The sequence below is a fragment of the Haliaeetus albicilla genome, chromosome 10, assembly GCF_947461875.1.
Source record: "Haliaeetus albicilla chromosome 10, bHalAlb1.1, whole genome shotgun sequence".
Lineage (NCBI taxonomy): Eukaryota > Metazoa > Chordata > Aves > Accipitriformes > Accipitridae > Haliaeetus > Haliaeetus albicilla.
This window is the reverse complement of record NC_091492.1, coordinates 26333802-26354204: the sequence shown is the minus strand read 5'-3', so window position 1 is coordinate 26354204 and position 20403 is coordinate 26333802. Positions and strand designations below refer to the sequence as shown.

At 64.5% G+C, this 20403-nt stretch overlaps 2 protein-coding genes across 2 annotated transcripts; both read left to right on the top strand.

Annotated features, from left to right (window-relative positions):
- Nucleotides 1-397: 397 nt before the first annotated feature.
- On the top strand, nt 398-7996 carry NES (nestin). Its single transcript, XM_069795519.1, has 4 exons — nt 398-1294; nt 2268-2392; nt 2983-3056; nt 3667-7996. Exons 1-4 carry the CDS (start codon nt 482-484, stop codon nt 7494-7496), a joined length of 4842 nt encoding a protein of 1613 aa, XP_069651620.1. The 5' UTR covers nt 398-481; the 3' UTR covers nt 7497-7996.
- A 5817-nt stretch (nt 7997-13813) lies between these two features.
- Nucleotides 13814-18177, top strand: LOC138687569 (dnaJ homolog subfamily A member 1-like). Its single transcript, XM_069795636.1, has 8 exons — nt 13814-13894; nt 14886-15036; nt 15119-15317; nt 16151-16255; nt 16349-16576; nt 16657-16887; nt 16992-17092; nt 17187-18177. The coding sequence occupies exons 2-8, from the start codon at nt 14905-14907 to the stop codon at nt 17412-17414; spliced, it is 1224 nt and encodes a 407-aa protein (XP_069651737.1). The 5' UTR covers nt 13814-13894; nt 14886-14904; the 3' UTR covers nt 17415-18177.
- Nucleotides 18178-20403: the final 2226 nt, after the last annotated feature.

The following is a 20403-nucleotide window of genomic DNA, read 5'->3' as shown; positions in this document are numbered from 1 at the left end:
AGTGATGCCTGCTGCCTCAAAGACGGGCATCTACCAACCCACCCTTGGACGTTTCCCAGCCTCCATGCCGAGCCCCACAGCAGCCCTCCAGCACCCCGGCACGGCTTTCAGGCTTTGGGGGGGAGGATTTTCCCAGCCAAGCCATCCCAGGGAGGTGGGGGGGAGATCCAACCCCTCAAGCCACCCTCCCAAAGTGGAAAGAAACACCTTGCCCTTCCCAAGGGCTGGGAAATCACGGTGGTGGTTGCTGGAGCAGGGCTCAGCCCTCCTGCAGCTGGCGTCGAGCCCATGTGGGCTGGAGCTGGCCTGGCTGCGGAAGAGTTAAGCCCCGCTGCTCGCCTGGGTCTCAGGGGCCTCCCACTCGACCAGCGTGGAGTATGAATAGCTGCGCTCCCCTCCACTTCCAGCCACTCGCTTCCCTCCCTGCCTTCCCTCTCCTCCAGAGCCCCGGCATCCTCTCCGGCATCCTCTGGCAGCGCCGATGCTAAGCACGGAAAGTTTTGCGGGGGCAAGAGCCCTCGGTGAGGAGTCACTGCAGATGTGGGACCTCAACAAGCGGCTGGAGGCGTACCTGGCCCGCGTGAAATTCCTGGAGGAAGAAAATGAGATGCTGCGAGCTGAAATCCAGAGCGCCAAGGGTAGCCCAGCCGGGGACTCGTGGCGGGCAAAGTACGAGGAGGAGCTGCGAGCCCTGCGGGATGCGCTGGATCATGCCTTCAGGGAGAAGTGCACGGCTGAGCTGGCCAGGGACAACCTCTACGAGGAGGTTCAGCAGGTGAAAAGCAGGTGCCAGAAGGAGCAGGCAGCCCGAGAAGAAGCCAAGAAGCAGCTGTCCTTGAGCAGGAAGGAGCTGGAGGAGGAGAGGAGAGCGCAGATCTGGCTGAAGGAGAGAGCCGTGCAGCTGGAGAAGGAGGTGGAAGCCTTGCTGGAGGTGCACGAGGAGGAGAAAGCGGGGCTAGACCAGGAGATCGCAAGCTTCTCACAGAGCCTGGAGAGCTTCCGCTGCGCACCGGTGGCTTTCCAGCCAGTGGAGGTGGAGGACTACTCCAAGAGGCTCTCAGAAATCTGGAAAGGGGCGGTGGAGACCTACAAGACGGAGGTGTCGCAGCTGGAGACTTCCCTCTGCCAAGCCAAGGAGAACCTCTGGAAAGCGGTGGAGGACAACCAGCAGAGCCAGCTGCAGCTGCAGCACCTGGAAAAGGACCTGGCGGGGCTCAAAGCACGGAAGGAGATGCTGGAGGAGAGCCTGGCCCGGCAGTGGCAGGAACAGCGTGGGGAGGCAGAGAAGTTCCAGGTGGGTGAAGGCGGTGGGGAAGCGCCGGTCCCCTGGGGAGGAGGAGAATGGGGTGCTGTGGGTGCCTGGGGGTTGCTCAGGGCACCCACCCTCTGCAAAGGGACAGGGGAGATGGATAGAAGGAGGCAAGATGGGGGGAGCAAACCCCAGGGCAGGGATGGATTGGTGGTCCTGGGTGAGCTACAGATGGACAGGAAGCTTGGGGGGGGTGGTGGAAGAAGGGCAGAGCAGCTCAGGGACATCCTTGTCCCCACCACAACAGGGACCCGGGGGCCCCCTGCTGCAAGGGACCAGCACCCAGACACTGGGTGCTCCCCCACCACCCTGCCTGGGGCTGCTGCTCCATGTCCTGCTGGGCTCCAGAGCCAGGGTCCCAGAGGAACGGCACCCCCTGCCCACTGCCCCCCCCACCCCCAGTGCTGGGTGCAGGCAGCGGGGGGGTTGTGGGGAGGATAAACTCTGACCGACTTTGCTGCAGCTGCAACCCAACAGCTGCAAAAGTAATTCAGCAGAGGGAGGTGGCGGGGGAGGGGGGGGTGGAACGGGGCTCGAAATGCCCGGGGCAGCGTGGACACCGCCCGGGAAAGGGTCCCTCTTTGTTTCAGGTCTGGGGACTGGGCATGGGTGCCATGGAGCAGAGGGTGCCGCCACCTCGGTCGCTTGCCCGAAAGATGCTTCTTTCCCACGCGGGCGTCCTGCAGTCCTGAATCCCCCCGGCCCTTCCTCCCACCTCCGGCTGCTGCCTCCCCCTCACTTTTCAGCCCTGCTTCTCTCCTCACCCCCCTCCCTCCCCATCCTCAGCCCCCGCTCCCCGTGCTAAAATCGAGCACCCAGGACCCCTCTCCCTGCAGCACCCCAAGGGGTGCTGGGTGGAAACGAGAGCCACCCACATGGTCCCACATCTGGCAGGGTTCAGGCAGGGTTCAGGCAGGGCTGAGGTGTCCCTGACACCCCCCCCCCGTGCTGCCTGCAGCTGGCGATGGAGGCCCTGGAGCAGGAGAAGCAGACCCTGCGGGTGCAGATTGCCCAAGTGCTGGAGGACAGGCAGCAGCTCATGCACCTCAAGATGTCCCTCAGCCTGGAAGTGGCAACCTACAGGTGAGGTCCCTGATGGGGACAGGGCTGGGGAGCAGCCGCTTCCCCCCAGCATACCCATGTGCAGGGTGCTGGGGCCAAACCCTGCACCGCGGTGGGCGCGGGGAGGGTCTCGTGCACAGGAGGAGTCTCGGGTACAAGGGGGGGTCTTGGGCACAAGGGGGGTCTTGCATAGGAGCAGGCCCGCGCCCCTCTTCCAGCCTTTCCAGATGGCCCCAGACAAAGGCAGGCTGCCAGGGGACTGGGGGGACAATTAGCATGAGAATAGGGACTGTCCCCGGCTGAGCCGAGGGGCCTCCCCGGCAGAGCATGATGTCACCCAGCACGGACACTAATCCTGGGGATGGGGGGATGGGAGGGGAGATAGGAGCAAGGGGGGTTGCTCCGACCCCCCCCCCCAGCCCCAGTACTTCCGCCAAGCAACCGTCCATAACCCCTTCGTGCCTCAGTTTACCTGCAAAGCAGCCGCCGTAGCCGAGTGGGGGGTGCTGGAGTGCACAGGGAGCAGCTCGGCTCTCACCATGGTGCAGACACACGCACCCCCACCCCGCAGCACCCACCCAGTAGCACCCAGCCCACTCCTCTCCTTGCAGGACACTGCTGGAAGCAGAGAGCACCCGCCTGCAAATGCCAGCTGGGGAATACAAGATGGCCAATGGCTTGCGAGGTAAGGGAGCACCGGCACCAGCCCCGGATCCGCTGCCGCATCACCCCGGGGGGAGTTGGGGGGGGTGAGGGGATGAGGCTGAATATAGACACAAGCATTTTCCTGGCAGCGGTTGCTCAGCCACGATAGGAAGGTGCAAACAGCGGCCGGGGGGCTCCTGGCACGGGGCTTGCAGCCGCCGTGGTGCAGATAAGGGCTTATCTGCTTCTTTGCCTCTTTTTTTCAATCCTGCCCCGCACGGGGAGGGCAGGAGCAGATCCACATGCCCAGCGGGACTGTGGGCTGTTGTAACAAGCTGAGCAATTTATTTTTTCCTCCAAAAAAATAACAAGGAAAGCCTGTCAACTGCACACTCCCCCCCAGCAGCAGGAGATGACTGCGGCTGCAGCGGGGCAGAGCATTACTGTCCCTGCATGATGCCAAATCCCCTGGGACCATTGGCATCAGCTGCACTCAAGGGAGGAATTTCCCACTTTCCGTGAAGGGGCTGTTTAAAAATAGGACAGGGGGCAGTGGGTAGCAAGAGGCACCCAGGCAGCAAAGGAGGGATGGGGAAGCCACACGAGCAGGTTTTCAGCACGCTCATTGCGCACCCCCTCGCTCTTTGCAGATCTCAAGCTGGAGGTGAGCAGCGGCGTCAAGCTGGCACCGGTGAGCACTGAGGCCAGGCGGCTGCTGCCCCGGGACCACCGTGCCAGCCCCTCTGTCTTCCCCAGGGCAGAGGGGAGGGGGCAGCCAGCAAAAGCCCAAAGTGACACCCTGACACCCAAAAGCCAGAGCCCTGGTGCCAGGGAGCTCCAGAAAATCAGCTCAGTCCTCCATGCCACAGCACTGCAGGCTGCCGGCACGGCCAGAGAGCCAGGTACCTCCGGCTGCCCCGTGCCAAGCCCCTTGCAGCCTGGCAAAGCTGCCCCTCCTCTCTCCCCAGAGCCCCCCAGCCCGGTGCCACCAGAGCCGGGGAGCCCGGGGGGAGAGGGTCCTGCCTGGCCGGGGGGAGACAGTGGTGAGATGAGCCAAGGGAAGGAGCATCCTCCACCTGGAGCCATGGCGGAGGCCCACGATGCCAGCATCGAGCCCCCGGGAACGGCGCCTGCCCACAGCCTGCAGTACCCAGCCCAGCTGGTCAGCGAGGCGCTGGAGGATGCTCTCAAGGAAATGCAAGATGATGCTCAACCCAAAGAAGAACCCATGCTCAGCGCTGTGTGGGCGCCCCAGGATGCCTGTGTCCCTAGCCCTGTTCCACCCATAGAGGCTTGTGGAGGGGCTGTTGCAGAGGGGGCCGGGGAAAGGCAAGACCCCTCCGAGGGTGCCAGGGATGGCGAAGCCCCCGAAGTGGAGGAGAGGGCTGGGGAAGCAGTGCTCCAGGGGCTGGGTGTGGAAACCAGCGCCCTGTGGGACAGAGCCGCGTCCCCACCAGGACTGCATCCCTGTGGCATGGCTTCTTCCTTAAGTGCAGCAGCGAGCCGGGAAGAGATGGGACCATGGGAGGAGGAGATGCCCACTGTGCTGAGCCCAAGGGAACCAGAAGCGGTGGCCCAGGAAGAGGACGCAAGTGGCCCTGGCCAGATGGGGAGCAGCTGGGAAGAGCCAGAGCGAGGGGAGGATGAGGCGGAGGCCCCAAGCACAGAGGCATCGCACCCCTCAGAGGACAAGGGGGAGAGGGGACCCCACAGCCCCTGCGGGGAGGACGGTGATTTCCAGGTCAAAGGAACAGATGCGCAAGGAGGGGAGTCCCTGCAAAGGGAACTCAAAGCTGCTCGTGCTGTCCTTGTGGAAAGCCACCCAATTTTGCCCATGGAAAGTCACCTGGAAGAGGACCTCGTTGATGGAGACCAGGAAAAGTTTGAGCATCAGGAAATGCCTGTGTACGAGACAGATCTCGCTGCAGAGGAGGAAAGTGGGCAGGAGGCCTGCCCAGAGCAGGAGCCCTCAAGCATCCATGAGGCCATCCCAGCAGAAGAGGCTTCACTGGGGGCTGAAGAAGATGCCGTGGGAGGGGAGGACCCAGGCAGAGCAAAAGATGGTGAGGGAGAAAAGGGAGAGGCTAGTGGGGAGGCTCTGGGAGGAGAAGACCCCTGGGCAGGAAAGGCTGTGGGACCTGAAACCCTGGGGCGGGAGAGCGGAGACCGGGAGAAGCGTGGGGACCTGCAGGAAAATGGCTTTGCAGAAGAGGTGCGGGAGCAGGAGGAGCTGGAGCCGGAGCTGGAGCCAGAGCCGGAGCCAGGAGAGGAGCCCTGGGGAAGGGGGGATGATGGCAGTGGCCAAAAGGCCCATCCAGAGGACTGGGAGGTGACAGCAGAGGACACAGAGGGGGCTCTGGGGACAGAAAAGCCAGCATGGGCAGATGACAGCCCGACAAGCGCAGGAGGGCTGGAAAGTGAGGAGACAGACAGCACGTCACCCGCAGAGCTGGAGGAAACCCAGGAAGATGATGAAGATGCCGAGAGCCAGGGGATGAGCCAGCAGCAGCCACCGCCGGAGGCTGAGCCAGCCCCGGAGCTGGCAAGGGATGAGCAGGAGGGCACTGCAGGGCAACCTGCCCAGGCACCCGCAGATGTCCCTGGGCAAGGGGACAGCCAGGAGCTGGCCGAGGCTCCAGAGGAGCCATGGGAGGTGCAGGATGAAGATGCTGATGATGAGATCGGCTCAGAGCTGGGACAGCCAGAAAGCAGCAGCACTGGCCCTATAGCACTTCAGCAGGCACCAGGTGACAGCGCAGAGACCGGTGAGTCGGTGGAGGAGGATGGTGGGCGATTGGGAGAGCTGGAGCAGGCACTGGGGACAGGCAGGAGGGTGGAGCTGGAGGACACACTGCCGGACAGCACGCCCTTGCACCTCTATGAAGGAGAGATGCTGCCTGTGGTTGCATCCAGCCAAAACCCACCAGAGATTGAGGAGACCACAGAGACAGCCTCTGCATCTGAAATAGCTCCAGAGGATGAAGGATGGCTGGAAGGGAGGCACAAGCATCCAACTCCCACCATGCCAGAGAGCTGCGAAGAGGAGGCAGAGATGGAGGTAGCCCCTGCGGCAGAGGGTGCCAAGGAGGAGGAAGGCTATTTCATGGTCTCTGCTCCCAACCAAGAGGTGTCCAGCTCAGAGGAACCTGAGATCTCCGAGGACTTTGAAGAAATTAAAGTTGAAGCAACTGAAGCCAGCAAAGATGATCTGGAAGCTCCTGGAGAAGTGTCTCCGGTGCCAGAGGACGAAGGGCACTTTGAGGCATTTGTTGGTGAAGCAGATGAAGACATGAAGATGCCCATAGAAGAACCTGCGATGGCAAAGGATGAGGATGAGGACGATGCTGGGGGTTTTACTGCCAAGCTGGAGGAAGGCCCAGCTGTGCCTCAAGCAGATCTTTGCTCGCCTGGGGACATGGGGCTGTTAGCAGGAGGCAGTGATGAGTCAGCCCAGGGTGCCACAGGCTCTGGCGTGCATGAGGAACCAGGGCTCTTGGAGGGTTTGGCTGCTGAATCAGATGGGGAGCTCGATGGCACGGTGGAGCTGGAGAGCAATGCTGGCAGAGCTGAAACGCTCCCAGGCTGCAACCTGGGGCTGGTGGGGCAGGAGGAGGAGGAGGAGGAGGATGAGCCCAGCATGGCTCACCATGATACAGCCGAGCCCATCCCTCCGGCAGGGCTCCAGGCCCAGGCAATGCCAGTTTCTCCGCTGCCTGACCAAGCGGAGCAGACATCAGATGAGCAACCATCTATGGAGGAAGAAGCATGGGACGGTGACAACCTTCCCCTGGCCGGGGACGAGGAGCCTCCCGAGGCCAATCCACCTCGGCTGGGCTCCGCACCAGAGCAGGAAGGTTTTCCAGAGATCATTAAAGAAAGCCCAGGTGCAGCTGATCTCTCTGCAAAAGTGCCGGCGGACATCATGAAAGACTCCGATATTTTGGAAATAGTCGAGCAAGCCCTGGAGTTCAATCAGGAGCTGGTGATGGGGGTGAGGGCGGCTGAGGGTGGGCAGCGGGATCCTGGTGGGACTGAGCTCCCCCAGGATGCCGGGGAAGAATCCTCACCCGCCTTGTCCAGTGAGGAGGAGCCGACGGTGCAGGAGGCACCGGCAGATGTGGCACCGGGGATGGAGGGTCTGGTTCGGGCCGAGAATGGGCTGCACCGGGAGGCCAGCCTGGAGGACCTGGCCGAATTCACAGAGGAGATGCTGAACGGCATCACCAGCGTGCCGCCGACACAGGAGTTCCCCACAGAGACCGCAGACCCCACTGCAGTGATGCCACCACAGCCCCCTGCTCCTGGAGATGCGACCGCCGCCAAGCTGGCTGATGCCACCCCGCATAGCAAGCACAGCGGAGCTGACACCATCCCCGTACCGTCCACTTTGGGGGACAACGTCTTGTGCCTCACACCTGACCAGCCACCGGCGTGCCAGCTGAGAGCCGAGCAGGAGCCCTGGTCCTTGGCGGATGAGTGACGGTGGCAGTGGGGGACCCCTCTGGTAACCCCCTCCCTGCCAAAACCCAGCACCCTCACTTCGCCCACCCACCCACCTAACGCTTCTCCATCTTCTTATGATTTTTAACACGTTTGTGTGGATTTTTTGCACCCCTTTTCAGAGTGAAGAACCACCAAGCTCAGTTCCCCTCCCTAGCCCTCCAAATTCGCATGCTTGCTCTGGGAGCCCAGCCTCATTTTGTGCCCCCTCTGGGTGGGTTGCCGTGGCTGTATTTAATTTAAACCCTGTTTCCCCCTTCCCTGTGATCTCGCCCCTTCAATCGCCCCAGTGCATCCACCCCAGGAAGCCCAGCTGGAGGCTGGGGACCCCCACATACTGCACCCCAGGGCCCAGCGCCTTGGGGCGAGGGCACCCTGGGGTCCCCAGCCCCTACCCCCCGATGCTCACGGGGCTGACCCACGCTGGATGTATTCGCTGCCTTGACGTTAATTTAATAAAGCCTTGTCCTCTTGCTCGGACCCGCTGCAGCCCGGCTCTCCTCATTCCTGTGGCCGGGTGGCTCTGGGGGGATGGGAGGGAAGGGGGCAGCAGCCCCAGGGCAGGGCTGGGGGGGCAGGGAAGGGCATGGCTTGGGGAGGTTGCACTTCCAGACTGCTTTCCACCAGGAAAGTGTGCCTAGGGCCGTCCGTCAGCGCGGGTTGGGGACAGTGTCCCCAGGGCAATGATCACCCATCCCTGGGGCAATGCACCCCCCTGCGGCGATGCTGCTCCATCCCCAGGGCAATGTTCCCCCCCTGGCGCAATGCTCCCCAATCCCCAAAGTGATGATGATGATCCCCCATCCCGAGGGTGATATACCCCCCTGGGGTGATGCTCCCACACCCCAGAGCCCCACAAATGCCACTCAGGGCGCGCTGCTGGCCAGGCACTTCCCCAACCTCCGCCTGAGCTGGCCAGCATGACCGGGATGGGATGCCAGCCCCCCATCCCCGTGCCAGTGCCTTCAGCGATGAGCCAGCAAAACCAGCTGCTATTCCTGCCTGGATCGGGCAGGCTGCCCACGGGGCAGCATGTGGCTGCCCAGCCCCGGGAGCTGCCGGGTACCCCGAGCATCACAGCGGGGACCCCGTCACCCCGGCAGACGTGGCTTTGCCCCTTCTCCCAAAGGGTACTGGGCTTCAGGGGGGGCTATGAGGAGCTGAGGGGGGGGTGTCAATCTCCCTGTTGTGTGGCTGGGCGTGGGGATGGCATGGGAAGAGCTGCATAAATTAGCCTCCGGCCAGAGAATGGACTCCTTTATGCCAGGCAAAGGGCTGAGTCACCCTGGGCAAGGGGACGAGGGGACCCGGTCAGCCACGGCATCCCTGGGGACTGACAGCCTTGCACCCACGGGTGCACTCAGCATCGCTCTTTGGGTACTTGGGGATGGGCCGCCCGCCTGGCTGGCCCTGCTGCTCGCCCACGCACCGGATTTAGCCCAGCCGTCCCTGTGCCAGCGCCTGGGGATGCTCAGAGCCAGGGACCGATAAGGACCCGACATTTATCTGCCTTCCTCCATGCAAAGCCCCCGGCCCCCTCCCCTGCCCGAAGGCGACGGTTTCCTTTTAAGGCTAAACTCCAACGGATCCAAACACCGTAATAAAAAAAAAATAACCCCTCCGATTAGTTTAATCAGGCGCTGAGCCTGTGTTCAATCAGCCCTTGGCCCGAACACACCCCTCCAGTGAAGCCTGGGCAGCATCAGCCCGTTGGCGGCCGATGGCAACTCCAGTAACATCCCCCCCCCAAGACCCCCAGTGTCCCCCCCGAGTGGTCCCCCAAAAGCAGGGCTGCCCAGACACTGGGCTCCCCTGGCAAGGAGGGGCAGTGGCAGGATGCTGCGGAGGAGATGACGGCAGGCAAGGAGCCTCGCAAGGCGGGGGGTGACATTCCTCCCGAAATTAATCCACATTCCAGCCAGTGTTGACAAAGCGATGAGGGGGGACAGATGGCAGGGCGGGGAGGGGGAGCCCCTTCCTCACCCTGAGGAGGATGGGATGAGGCTGCCGAGGGCTGGGGGTCACCCGGTGGGGTGGGGATGGCTGCTGGGTACTTTGCAAACCCCAGGAGCTGCAGCCTGGAGAGCAAAACCCTGGTGATGCTCGTCTGCAGGCTGCAAGAAACGCACAAGCAAGTGTGCATCAATGGGACCGAGCATGTCCCCGACAGGACCAAGTGTGTCCCCAGTGGGACCGAGTGTGCCCCTATGGCACCAAGTGTGACACCGATGGGACCAAGCGTGCCCCTGACAGGACCGAGCATGTCCCCAATGGGACCGTGTGTGTCCCCAATGGGACCGGGCATGTCCCCAGCGGGACCAAGCGTGCTCAATGGGACCGTGCATGCCTGGGTCCCCCCATTCCCATCCCCAGCGTAGGGCTGCAGCTCAGACCCCCACCGGGTACACCCCCCCCAGACCAAAAGCCACCAGACTGAACTGGAGGCTGCTGGACCCCTTGGGCAGCACCCACCGGTTCCACCCCGCCAGCCGAGCACATGCAATCTGATTTTAGGGACCATGCCGCTTTCAGGGGCTGGAAAGAGAAGCAGAGGTGCCGACCAGCTAGCACGCTCAGACAGAAGCACCGTGTTGGTGCACACACGCGTGCAAAAGGACAGGCGGGTTGCAGGGGGTCCTGGGGGCTGCAGTCATGGGGGGAGCTGTGTGGGGCTGTTCGGGTTGGTGCTTTAAGAGCCCCCCAGACCCCCTGCAGCCTGGCCCCCTGCCAGCCAGCTAAGAGTTTTGTTTCCTTTAAGGCTGGGCGAGAGGGGGATTTCAATGGAGCCCACACAAAAACTCCCTGTGGGGTGAGCCCGCGCCGGGATGGGGAGGGGGGGAGGCAGGATGACCTCAGCGATGACTTCATTCTGCTCACAGCTCCCAAAAATCATGGGAACCTTATAAGGGAAGGACTAAAAATACAGCTGGAGGGGCGCGGGCAACCCCCGCTCCCCCTCCCCAAAATGAGCCCTTGGGGAAGCTAAATGCAGGCAAGCAGGAGCCACGCTGGGGCCACCAGGGTATGGGGATACATGGTGGGGGCAATCGATGGGGACACAAAAACCCCCACGGGAGAGGTGGGCCTGTCCCCCATGCAAGACTGGGGCAGGGATGCGGGCAGCGGGTGTCCCCCCAGCAAAGCATCGCCACCCCCAGCCAGCAGCGTCCCTTCCCGTGACACCCCCAGGGATGTGCCGGGTTTGGGGGGGGGTGGCTCGCCCACCCCCTCGCCTGCCCTTCACCCAGGTCAGACACCCCCCCAGAAATAGCTCCCGCCAGCTATAATAAGCTCTGCCCCGGTTTCAGGGGCTCGCCCAGCTGCCGGGTCATGACGCCTCCGGCAGCACCGACCCCAGTGCCGTGACAGCTGCTGCCAAATCGGGGCGGCGCGGATGCCTATGGCCGAGCCCCGCGGCGGGAGCCCCGCTGGGAATGCGCGCCTGCGGCTGTCCGTCAGCATCAGGGAGGCTGATGGGGTCCCTGGGGCGTTGGTCCCCCATCCCCAGAGCGATTCACCCCGCCCTGGGCTATGCTCCCCCATCTCTGGGGTAACAAATCCCCCCTCGAGACGATGCTCACCCATCCCTGGGATGATGCACTCACCCCGGGGTGATGCACCCTCATTCCTGGGGCAATGCTCCCCTCGTCCCCCCCAGGTCCCACAGTCCCAGCCCACCACAGAACTGACCCCCATCCCCATGCCGTTACCTCCACAAAATGCTACTTTGCACCAAAATGGTTGGGGGAAGACAGGGGAAACATGGCACCCACCCACCCACCCACCACCAACCAGCACTCCAAGAGCCCCTTCCTCCTTCCCAGCCCTGGTAAACACAGCCCCAGCAGCATTGTGGACAGCCCCGATGCCTGTAAACATGGCACAGGATGCGGCACGCAGCCTGCAGTCGGCCGCCTGTCATTAAGCAGGGGCGTGGGGTAGGAGCAGTACGGGAAAAGGGCTATGGCGTGGGAAGTAGCCCAGGCAGCACCTGACACGTGCCTGCCAGCACCGTGCCTCAGTTTCCCTTCTCATCCAGCCTGCCACAGGCTAGCCACAAGTGGAAAGAGGCTAAGCCAACGATGGGGAGAGGGGAAGCCCCCCTGCCCAGGGTACCCCACAACCCTGGGGCATCCAGCTGCACCCACCCCATGCAAGCCATGGGGCACCTGGGATGGGGAGCAGCGAGCGCCGGAGGTGACTCACCCCCGGACAGGGCAGCCAGAGGAAACGCCCACAAAGCAGCTCCTTCCTCACGGCACAGCTGGTCCCCGGTATGCAGGTGGCACTGGGACAAACAGGACTGTCCCCCACCCCAGGATTGCTGGGGTCAGATCCGAACCCCCTGGGCCAAACCTGCCATGGACAAACGGGGCTGAGCCCCCTTGGATCCAGACCTGGTGCCCACTGGAGGTTTGGGGCACAGTGCCAGACAAGGGTCACACCATTGGGGACAGGATGTGACCATAGCCAGCCCTGAGTCACCGCAAGCAGCTGATGCTGGATCCGGCCCCGGGAAGGGACAGGAAGGTCCCTTGGCTCCAGCACTCCTTGCTCCAACATAGCCGGGGACCCCCTGCCCAGTTTGGGGACCCCGTGCCCAGTTTGGGGATGGCATGCCTATTTTGGAGACCCCATTCCCAATTTGGGGACTCCATTCCCAGTTTGGGGACTGCATGTCGGACCCTGCTCCCAGCCCCTCACCGTCAATCAGCTGATGGCAGCAACTTCTGGCAGGAATTCGGACCAAATTCCAACACCACCCCCCCCCCCCGGGCAGGTGGGATGGGGGTCACTGAAACCCCAGTGGGGCAACAACTGCCTGGTGGGGTTGGGTTTCTGGAGGGGGGAGGAGGGGAGATTTATCGCTTCCAGGCTCATGGGACAACTCCCCCGCCGGCTTCACCCAGGGTGCTGCTGCCACCCCCCAGCATGGTGCTGGGGGGCTGGGGCTGCCCCACAGGAGCCAGAGAGGGGCCCAGCTGCTTGCCCAAACATGGCCAGTGATTTCGGAGGCTGACACTGGAGTTGGCTTGAAGGACGGCAAGGGGGGGGGCACCCTGTGCATCCCAAATCCCACTGCAACCCTGGCAGCATCACCCCAGTGCCTTCCTCCTCCTCTTCCTCCCAGGGGTTTATTCCTTTCTGATCATGGGGCCCCCCCCCAGGGACACCCGGCCAGACCCTGGGGGCCGGCCCAGCTCCCCGAGGCAGGATTGAACCCAAGGCCACCAAGGAAGGACATCACTGTCACCCCCGAGGAGGACTGGTGCCTGGGGGAGGACGGCGCGGGGGGGCCACCAGCCAGCCGGCCGGGCTCCAGCCTGGCACCAGGCCTGGGGGGGGCCGCGGAAATGCCTTTTCCCTGAGCCAGCCCTGGCAATGGGGGAAGCTGGAAGGAAAGGCCCTACCCGACCCCCATCGCTTGCTCCCCGCTGCAGGTGGATGAGGGGAGCCAGAGGGTCCTTGCCCCTAGGGACAGACCCCAGCCCCCCCCGGTTGCCCTCCGCTCCCCATCCAAGCCCACCCCCACGGCCGAGAAACACCTCGGCCCACAGGGTGGAGCAGGCCTGGCCCTGGGCTGGGGGGGGGGGGGGGGGGCGATAACCAGCAGTGCCCCCCCTCCAAACCCTCCAAAAGCATCCAAGCCCAGGAGGGCAGCACCCCACGGCACGGTGGTCCCTGCCTGCTTCTGGCAGCTCCCAGCACCTCCAAACACGGTGGACGTGGGTCCCCCCCCAACCCCTCCCTGCTGTTGGCAGCCCCCCCCCCCGGTATCCTATTTGGGGAGGGGGGGGACACAACCAACACCTCCCCAGAAAGGCTCCAGGCTGGGGGCACTGCCACGCAGGCCCAGCACAACCCCCAAAAGCCTCTCCCCGTTGGGGGGCAGCAGGCACGAGAGGGCAGACACCCCACCCCCCCAGTCTACACCCCCCCCGGACTCCCGGCCCCGCTGGATCGGGCCCCCGCGGGGGCGGGATCGGGCCCGCCGCGCACCACGCCGCCCCCTGCAGGACAGCCGCGGCGTTCGGAATTCCCACTCTTTCCCCCGATTGGCCACCCGGTTCGAGCCAATGAAAGGGTAGGTGTCGGCATGGGAGGCGGACCCGGCAGATATCGCAACCAATCGAAAGCCGACAAAGCGCTCCACCTCCCGAGCCGGCCCGGAAACGCCAACAACCAATGAGAGTCGGTGCCGGGGGAAGGGGGCGAGGTGGTGGGCGGGGAGCTCATAGAGTTGCGGCCAATGAACGCGGCGCGAGGGGTGGAGAGGGCGGTCCCCGCGGAGGCGTTCCCAGCCAATGGGGAGCACGGGGGGCGTGTCTCCGGCTTCCAGAGAGTTCGGAGACGGGTAGCGGAGCGGCGGCGGTGGCGGTGAGTGGGGGGCGGCCCCGGCTCCCCCCCCCGGGACCCCCCTGGTTTCCCCCCCTCCCCCCGGGGCCTGACATCTCCCTCCCTCCCTACCCCCCCCCGCGGCGGCAGGGACAGGCCCGGTCCTGGGAGACCCCACGGAGTCGGCGGCCGGGCCCGGTTCCGGGGTGCCGGGGCCTGTGAGCCCTGACCCAGCCGGGGCGGCGGCTCTTTGGGGGCTGTCCGGTGCTTTGGGGGTGATCCGCCCCCCCAATTCCCCCGCCACGACGGGGCCCTGCCCCACGGAGACCGGCTTTGGGGTGTCCCGTGTGTCCTGCCCCCCAGGCTTTGGGGTGCCCCGTGGGGGGTGCTGGCTGTCCCCACGCCCGCCCGTCGCTGTCACGTCCTGGGGTCCGGAATGACACATCGCCCGCGGACACCCCCACCACCCCCCGGCCCAGCGCCCGCCCCATATACCCCCCCGGGGAGCGGGGGCTCGGAGGTGCCCGAGCAGGAGGGGACGCCAGCCCCTAAGTCCCCGGTTTGGAGCTGGGGAGCGGCCCGAGCCGGGTCCCCAGGGGATGGAGCCAGTCCTGGCCCCGGGGAGGGCTGCCAGCCCCGGGGGGCCCAATCCAGTGGCGTTTCTCAGGACGACCCACTTATTTATCTCCTGCCGGGGGGCAGGGAGCAGGAAGATGGGTACTTCCCCGTGTTCCCCCCCACCCGTGTCGCAAGATAAACACGTCCACACCCCGTGTGGGGCTTATCAGCTCTCGGCATATTGCCCGGTGCCGGGGTAGAGCGGCTGGGTTGTGGTACAGACGAGCGTCCACCATCCCATGGGATGCTGCTGCTGTGGGGAAACTGAGGCAGGGCTGTGTGAGCCGGGTGCAGGGAGGAGAATAGGGATAAAAGCCCTTGGTGAGTCCCATGGGTGCAGGTCCTGGGCCAGGAAAAGGTGTCATGGGATGGGGAGGGGTCTCAGGCTGGGTCTCACAGCTCTCTCCTCTTGCAGCACGTCAGCAGCAAGGAAGATGGTGAAGGAGACGGGATACTACGACCTGCTGGGCGTGCGGCCGGGAGCCAGCCTGGATGAGATCAAGAGAGCGTACCGGCGCTTGGCACTGCGCTACCACCCTGACAAGAACCCCAGTGAGGGCGAGCGGGTAGGTGCAGCCCCCCCCCCCCCCGAACCCCCTCCCAGCTCACTTCCCCCTCATCTCACACGCTTTTCCCCCTCTTCCTCAGTTCAAGCAGATCTCCCAAGCCTATGAGGTGCTGTCGGATGCCCACAAACGGGCGCTCTACGACCGCGGCGGGGAGCGGGCCATGAAGGAGGGTGGCCTGGGGAGCCGAGGAGGGAGTGGCGGATTCGGCTCCCCCATGGACATCTTCGACCTCTTCTTCGGCGGGGGAGTGCGGATGCGCGGCCGGGCAGACAGGCGAGGTACCGGGGCCAAAGGACCCACTGGGACCCTGGGTGCTGGGAGAGGACTGACGCCCAGGCGTGGCACGGTGGGCATCAGGATCCAGTTGGTGGCCCACGGGCCACCTCCCTCCCTGCGGTGCACAGCCTGATGCGGTTCCTCGTCATCCTCATTACTTTCTCCATCTACCCCTCTTCAAAGGGCCCTTCCCTGTCCCTGTCCCAGCTTTCCCCCGCTGTCCCCAGGGCTGGGGCTGAGTCAGCCTAGCGCTGCCCTTGGCTCCCCGTGAGCCCCGGGGGAGGCTGCAGCAAGACGCAGGGTGTGCAGGGCTGCTCTGGTGACTGTATGGATGCTTTTGGCCTGGGTCACAGTGAGAGGGTGACTTGCCATGGTGTTTGTTGCTGAAGTGGCACGATTTAATAGCAAGGCAATTACGAGGCTAAGGGGAGTGTCTCGGCAACTCCAGGTAGAGCCTCTCCAGCCAGGTTGAGGCAATGAGCAGCTGGAGGGTGGCCGGGTGGCGGAGGGCCTTGGGGTAGGAGCCATACTCGACCCACACTGGGGACACGGGGCTGTCCCGGGGCAGCTGGCAGGATCCGGGCTTGGAGACGCAAGGAGATCCCTGCTAGAGGCTCTTCTGAGCCCTTGCACCAAGCTCGGCTTAAAGTTGTTCCTGTCCTTGCCGCCGTCCCTGAGGATGAAGCGGGACTGGCTCTGGAGGGAAGCTGTCAGCCACTGCTCCCCGTGGAGAACCGGTGGTGCTGAGCCATGGCATCCGGCATCCATCTGGTCATGGCTCGGGGGGTTATGTGTGGCCGGGTGCTGATCTGGGCTCTCCCATCCGTCTGTCCAGGGAAGACGGTGGTGCACCAGCTCTCGGTGTCGCTGGAGGATCTCTACAATGGCACCACGCGCAAGCTGTCCCTGCAGAAGAACATCATCTGCAGGAAATGCGGAGGTGAGTGCCAGAGGGGCCAGGCTGCAGGGTGCCCAGGGATCCTTCCCAGCACCACAGCCTGGCTGCTGACCCCTCTGCCTCCCCTCGCCACAGGCTGCGGGGTGCGGGATGGTGCCCAGAGAAGGTGCCCCAAGTGTCACGGCTCAGGCATGGAGGTTCGCATCCACCAGCTGGGGCCCAGCATGATCCAGCAGATCCAGACAGTGTGTTCCCAGTGCCAGGGCCAGGGCGAGTGGATCCGGCCTCGGGACTGCTGCCTCACCTGCAATGGCCGCAAGGTCGTGCGGGAGAAGAAGATCCTCAGTGTTCACCTGGATAAAGGTGAGACGGGGTCGTGTTGGGGAGCGAGGTCACCCCCAAAATGGCCCCCATGCCCTGAGCTCTCCCTGCACACCCCGCAGGCATGAAGGACGGGCAGAAGATCACCTTCCACGAGGAAGGGGACCAGGTTCCCGGCCTGGAGCCTGGGGACATCATTATTGTCCTGGATCAGAAGGAACACCCCGTTTTCCGACGCAGCGGTGACGACCTCATCGTCAAGAGGGAGATCAGCCTGGCAGACGCCCTGTGCGGCTGCCGACAGGTCATCCGCACCCTGGACAACCGGACTCTGCTCATCTCCTCCCAGCCAGGTGGAGTGGGATGGGGTGGGGGGCTATGTGATACTCCCTACAAGGAGAAGGGGGGGTGCCAGGAGCTGCCAGGCGCAGTGAGGTGACACTGATCTCTGTCTCAGGTGATGTTATCCGACCTGGAGACCTGAAGTGTGTCCCCAACGAGGGGATGCCTGTCTACAGGAGCCCCTTCCAGAAGGGAAAACTCATCCTGCAATTCCAGGTGAGGAGCCATAGCCAGGCAGGAGCCGGTGTCCCCCATTGCCGCGGTCCCTGTGTGTCCATCCTGTGCCTCCATCTCCCCTCTCCGGTCACAGGTGAAGTTCCCAGAGCCTGGCTGGCTCCCCACTGACCGCCTGCGCCAGCTCCAGGCCTTCTTCCCGCCCCAGGAGGAGGTGATGGCCACCGAGGACACAGAGGAGGTAGAGCTCAGTGACTACACATCCCACAATGGGCCAGGCCGACGGCCCTACACCGGCGAAGCCTACCACGAAGATGACTTCGAGGATGGCGTGCGCCAACATGTCCAGTGCCAGACCTCGTAGCCAGGGGCAGAGGAGGCGGGGGCCGGAACCCCCCCCACGGGTGGCAGCTGGGCTTGTCCCATGGGATCGTGGGACAGGGCTGGGGCCGCTCAGCGGGGAAGGGGGCTCGGAGAGCCGTCACGTTCAGGGATGTACATAGGTCACCTTTCTGACAGCACTTAAAACCTCCCTTGCCCCCCCCGGGGAGCCAGGCACGGGGCTGCCCTGGTTTGGGGGACCCCCCCACGCCCTCCCGCCAAGGGAAGAGGCTGGGGGTGAAGCCCCTCTTTGACCTGCCGGTGAGAGGGAGCCAGATCCTCCATCTGGCTCCATCTCCCTGTCGATGGAGGAGCCGCTGGCCGTGGGCTGGGTGGCCGGATCCAGCTGTCAGCAGCCCAGTGGGTGCATCCTCCACCGGGACAGCTCAGGCCTGGACTGAGGAGGAGGAGGGAGGCCTCGCCATCTGCCTCAGTTTCTCCATCTGATCTCTTGGGGCAAAGCCCCCGCAGGAACCAACTAGGGCAGGATGGGAACTGCCTGGCTCAGCCACTGTCCCCCACTGGGGTCCCTGCCACTGCCCCATGGCGCCGTCTGGCCCCACACTGTGAGGTGCCACTGCCTGGCCCCCCCCGAGATCCCTTGCTTTGCCCGTTTCTTTCCTTGCTGGCGCTTGGGTCAGGCCTGGGGAGCGGAGGGGATTTCTATTTTCTCTTTGCACAGAACAAAAGGGGGTTGGGGGGGGACCCGTCCCTTTAATTTATTTTTGAAAGAATTTTAAAAATTTTTCTTTTTTTCTTTTTTTGGGGGGGGGGGGGGGGGAGACTTTGTACATGGCATTAAAAGCAAATCCCGAGTCGGAGTGGCTGCATGTTCCTGCAGCGGGGCCATGCTCCCTATGGAGAGGCCAGCGGGGTGCGGGTGGTGACTCCTGCTCCCCGCTTTGATCTGCCGGGTGTGCCTCAGTTTCCCCAGCTTTGTACGACAGGGAGGTGACCCATGGGGCTTGGCCGGGGCCGGGAGCCAGGTCCTGCCCTCCTGGCCTGAGTTCTTCCCCCTTCGCCTCCTGCCCCAGGGGAGCTGGAGCCCTGGCTGCAGACCCCCCCCCCTCACCTCATCTTGCCATCCCTGCTCCCGCTCACCCTGTTTCACCAGCCTGGGAACCCCTCATCCCAACCCCCCCCAAACCTCAGACCCTTTGCATCACCTCTGCAGCCCCACAGCCCCTCGCCCTGCCCCCTTCCATCACCCCCAGACCCCCCTCACCCCCTTATTACTCTCCCTGGACCCTTCACATCATCTCAGCATCTCTGGAGCCCCTCATGAAGGAGGCACATGCCCCCGCCCAAACAACCTCAGGCCCCCCTTTTCAGCCCTGCACTTGTTCCATGGGAGGGCACACAAGTGGGGGGGCTCCAGGCTGTGCTATGGGGCAGAGCCAGGCTACCAAGCAGGGGTGGGGGGATCCCCCCCTAAAAAGCACTGGGGGGCCAAGGTGCACCCCATAAAACACCCCACATCCCCCTTCACATGCAGCTGCCCAGGGGTGGGGGGATCCCCCCCTAAAAAGCACTGGGGGGTCAAGGTGCACCCCATAAAACACCCCACATCCCCCTTCACATGCAGCTGCCTGCTGAGCCCCCCTGCCCCATAATAGGATGGAGGTGAAACCCTGCAGCCCCTCGCCCATGGGGACACCCAGCTGGGGGGGGGGGGGAGCTGCAGCTGGACGCCCTGCTCCCTGCTGGAGCCCAGGAAAGCGTCTGGCGCCAGATGGGGCTGGAAGGGGGGAGAGGGGAGGAGGAGGAGGAGGAGGAGGCTGAGAACAATGCTGGCCGCCTGCCAGCCGTGGGGGAGCAGGGCGGGGGGCTCCCTCCCTGGCCCCCCCCCCCGCCCCGTCCCATGGTCCCCAGCCTGGAGGACAGCGGGGTGCCCTGCCAGCAGAGTGAGCTGGGTGGGGGGCGGGGGGGAGGTATGAACCCTCACGGGAGGTGGCAGTCACACACTCCCCCCAAAAAGGGCTGGCTGTCCCCTCCCAGAGCTGACAGCGGTTTTGGGGAGCCACCCAGCTTGCCCGGTTGCGGCATCGGCGTCCCCAGCTGCCCCGAGCCACAGGGACACCTGCGGGGTCGGGCACGTCACCCCACATCGGATGGGGACACCCCCCAAACGAGGGTCCCCTCGCAAGGCACCGTGTCCCCATGGATGGGGACCCACACCCGTGGGACCCTCAGCCGGTCTGCCCACGCCGCTGGCTCCGGGCAGGGCCAGGCCACCGCCGTGTGCTGGAGCCCGTCCGGGCATGCGGCCTCGGTGATTCACCGACGCGCCCTGCACGATGCCCTGGCTGTGCCCTGGCACCAGCACCGTGCCCCCAAGCCGAGCCTCTCGGCACAGCACCAGCATCGCCCAGGCCACGCAGCTGCAGAACCGGTGACCCACATGGAAACCCCCTTTCCTGGGACGGGACGGGGGGGGCTGAGGGGTGAAGACCCCCAAGCCTGGCACCTCCCCGGTTCGTTAGCCAGACCCCATTAACGAGCAGGTACTGGGGGGCGGGGGGGGCTTTGCTGGGAGGTCTGGCCGCCAGCCTGGACCACCTCCCCGAGACCATCCAGGGTAGGCACCGACTCAGGGAGCAGCCGGCCTGGAGGATGCGGGGGGGGTGGAGGGGGGAACCCCAGCCCCGGGGGGGGGACACGACACACACATGGGATGGGACACACACAGCAGCTCGGCCCCCACTTGCAGCAGCGTTAGGGGTCAGGCCGGGCGGGGGGGGGACACAGCTTGGCTGGAGCCGTTTCAGCCCCTTAGCACCGTGGGGCTGGGGGCTGGGGGGGCGGTTACTCCTCCAGCTCAGCTAAGCTCCCTGTCCCCCCCGAAGCCGGGAGCCTCCCCCCAGCACCCAGCCCAGCGGAAGGGGATATTTCCCCCCAAACCTGCCCAACAAGTCCTGTCCCCCCCCACCCGCCCCGGGCAGGTATTCACCAAGGTGGGGACAAGAGCCAGC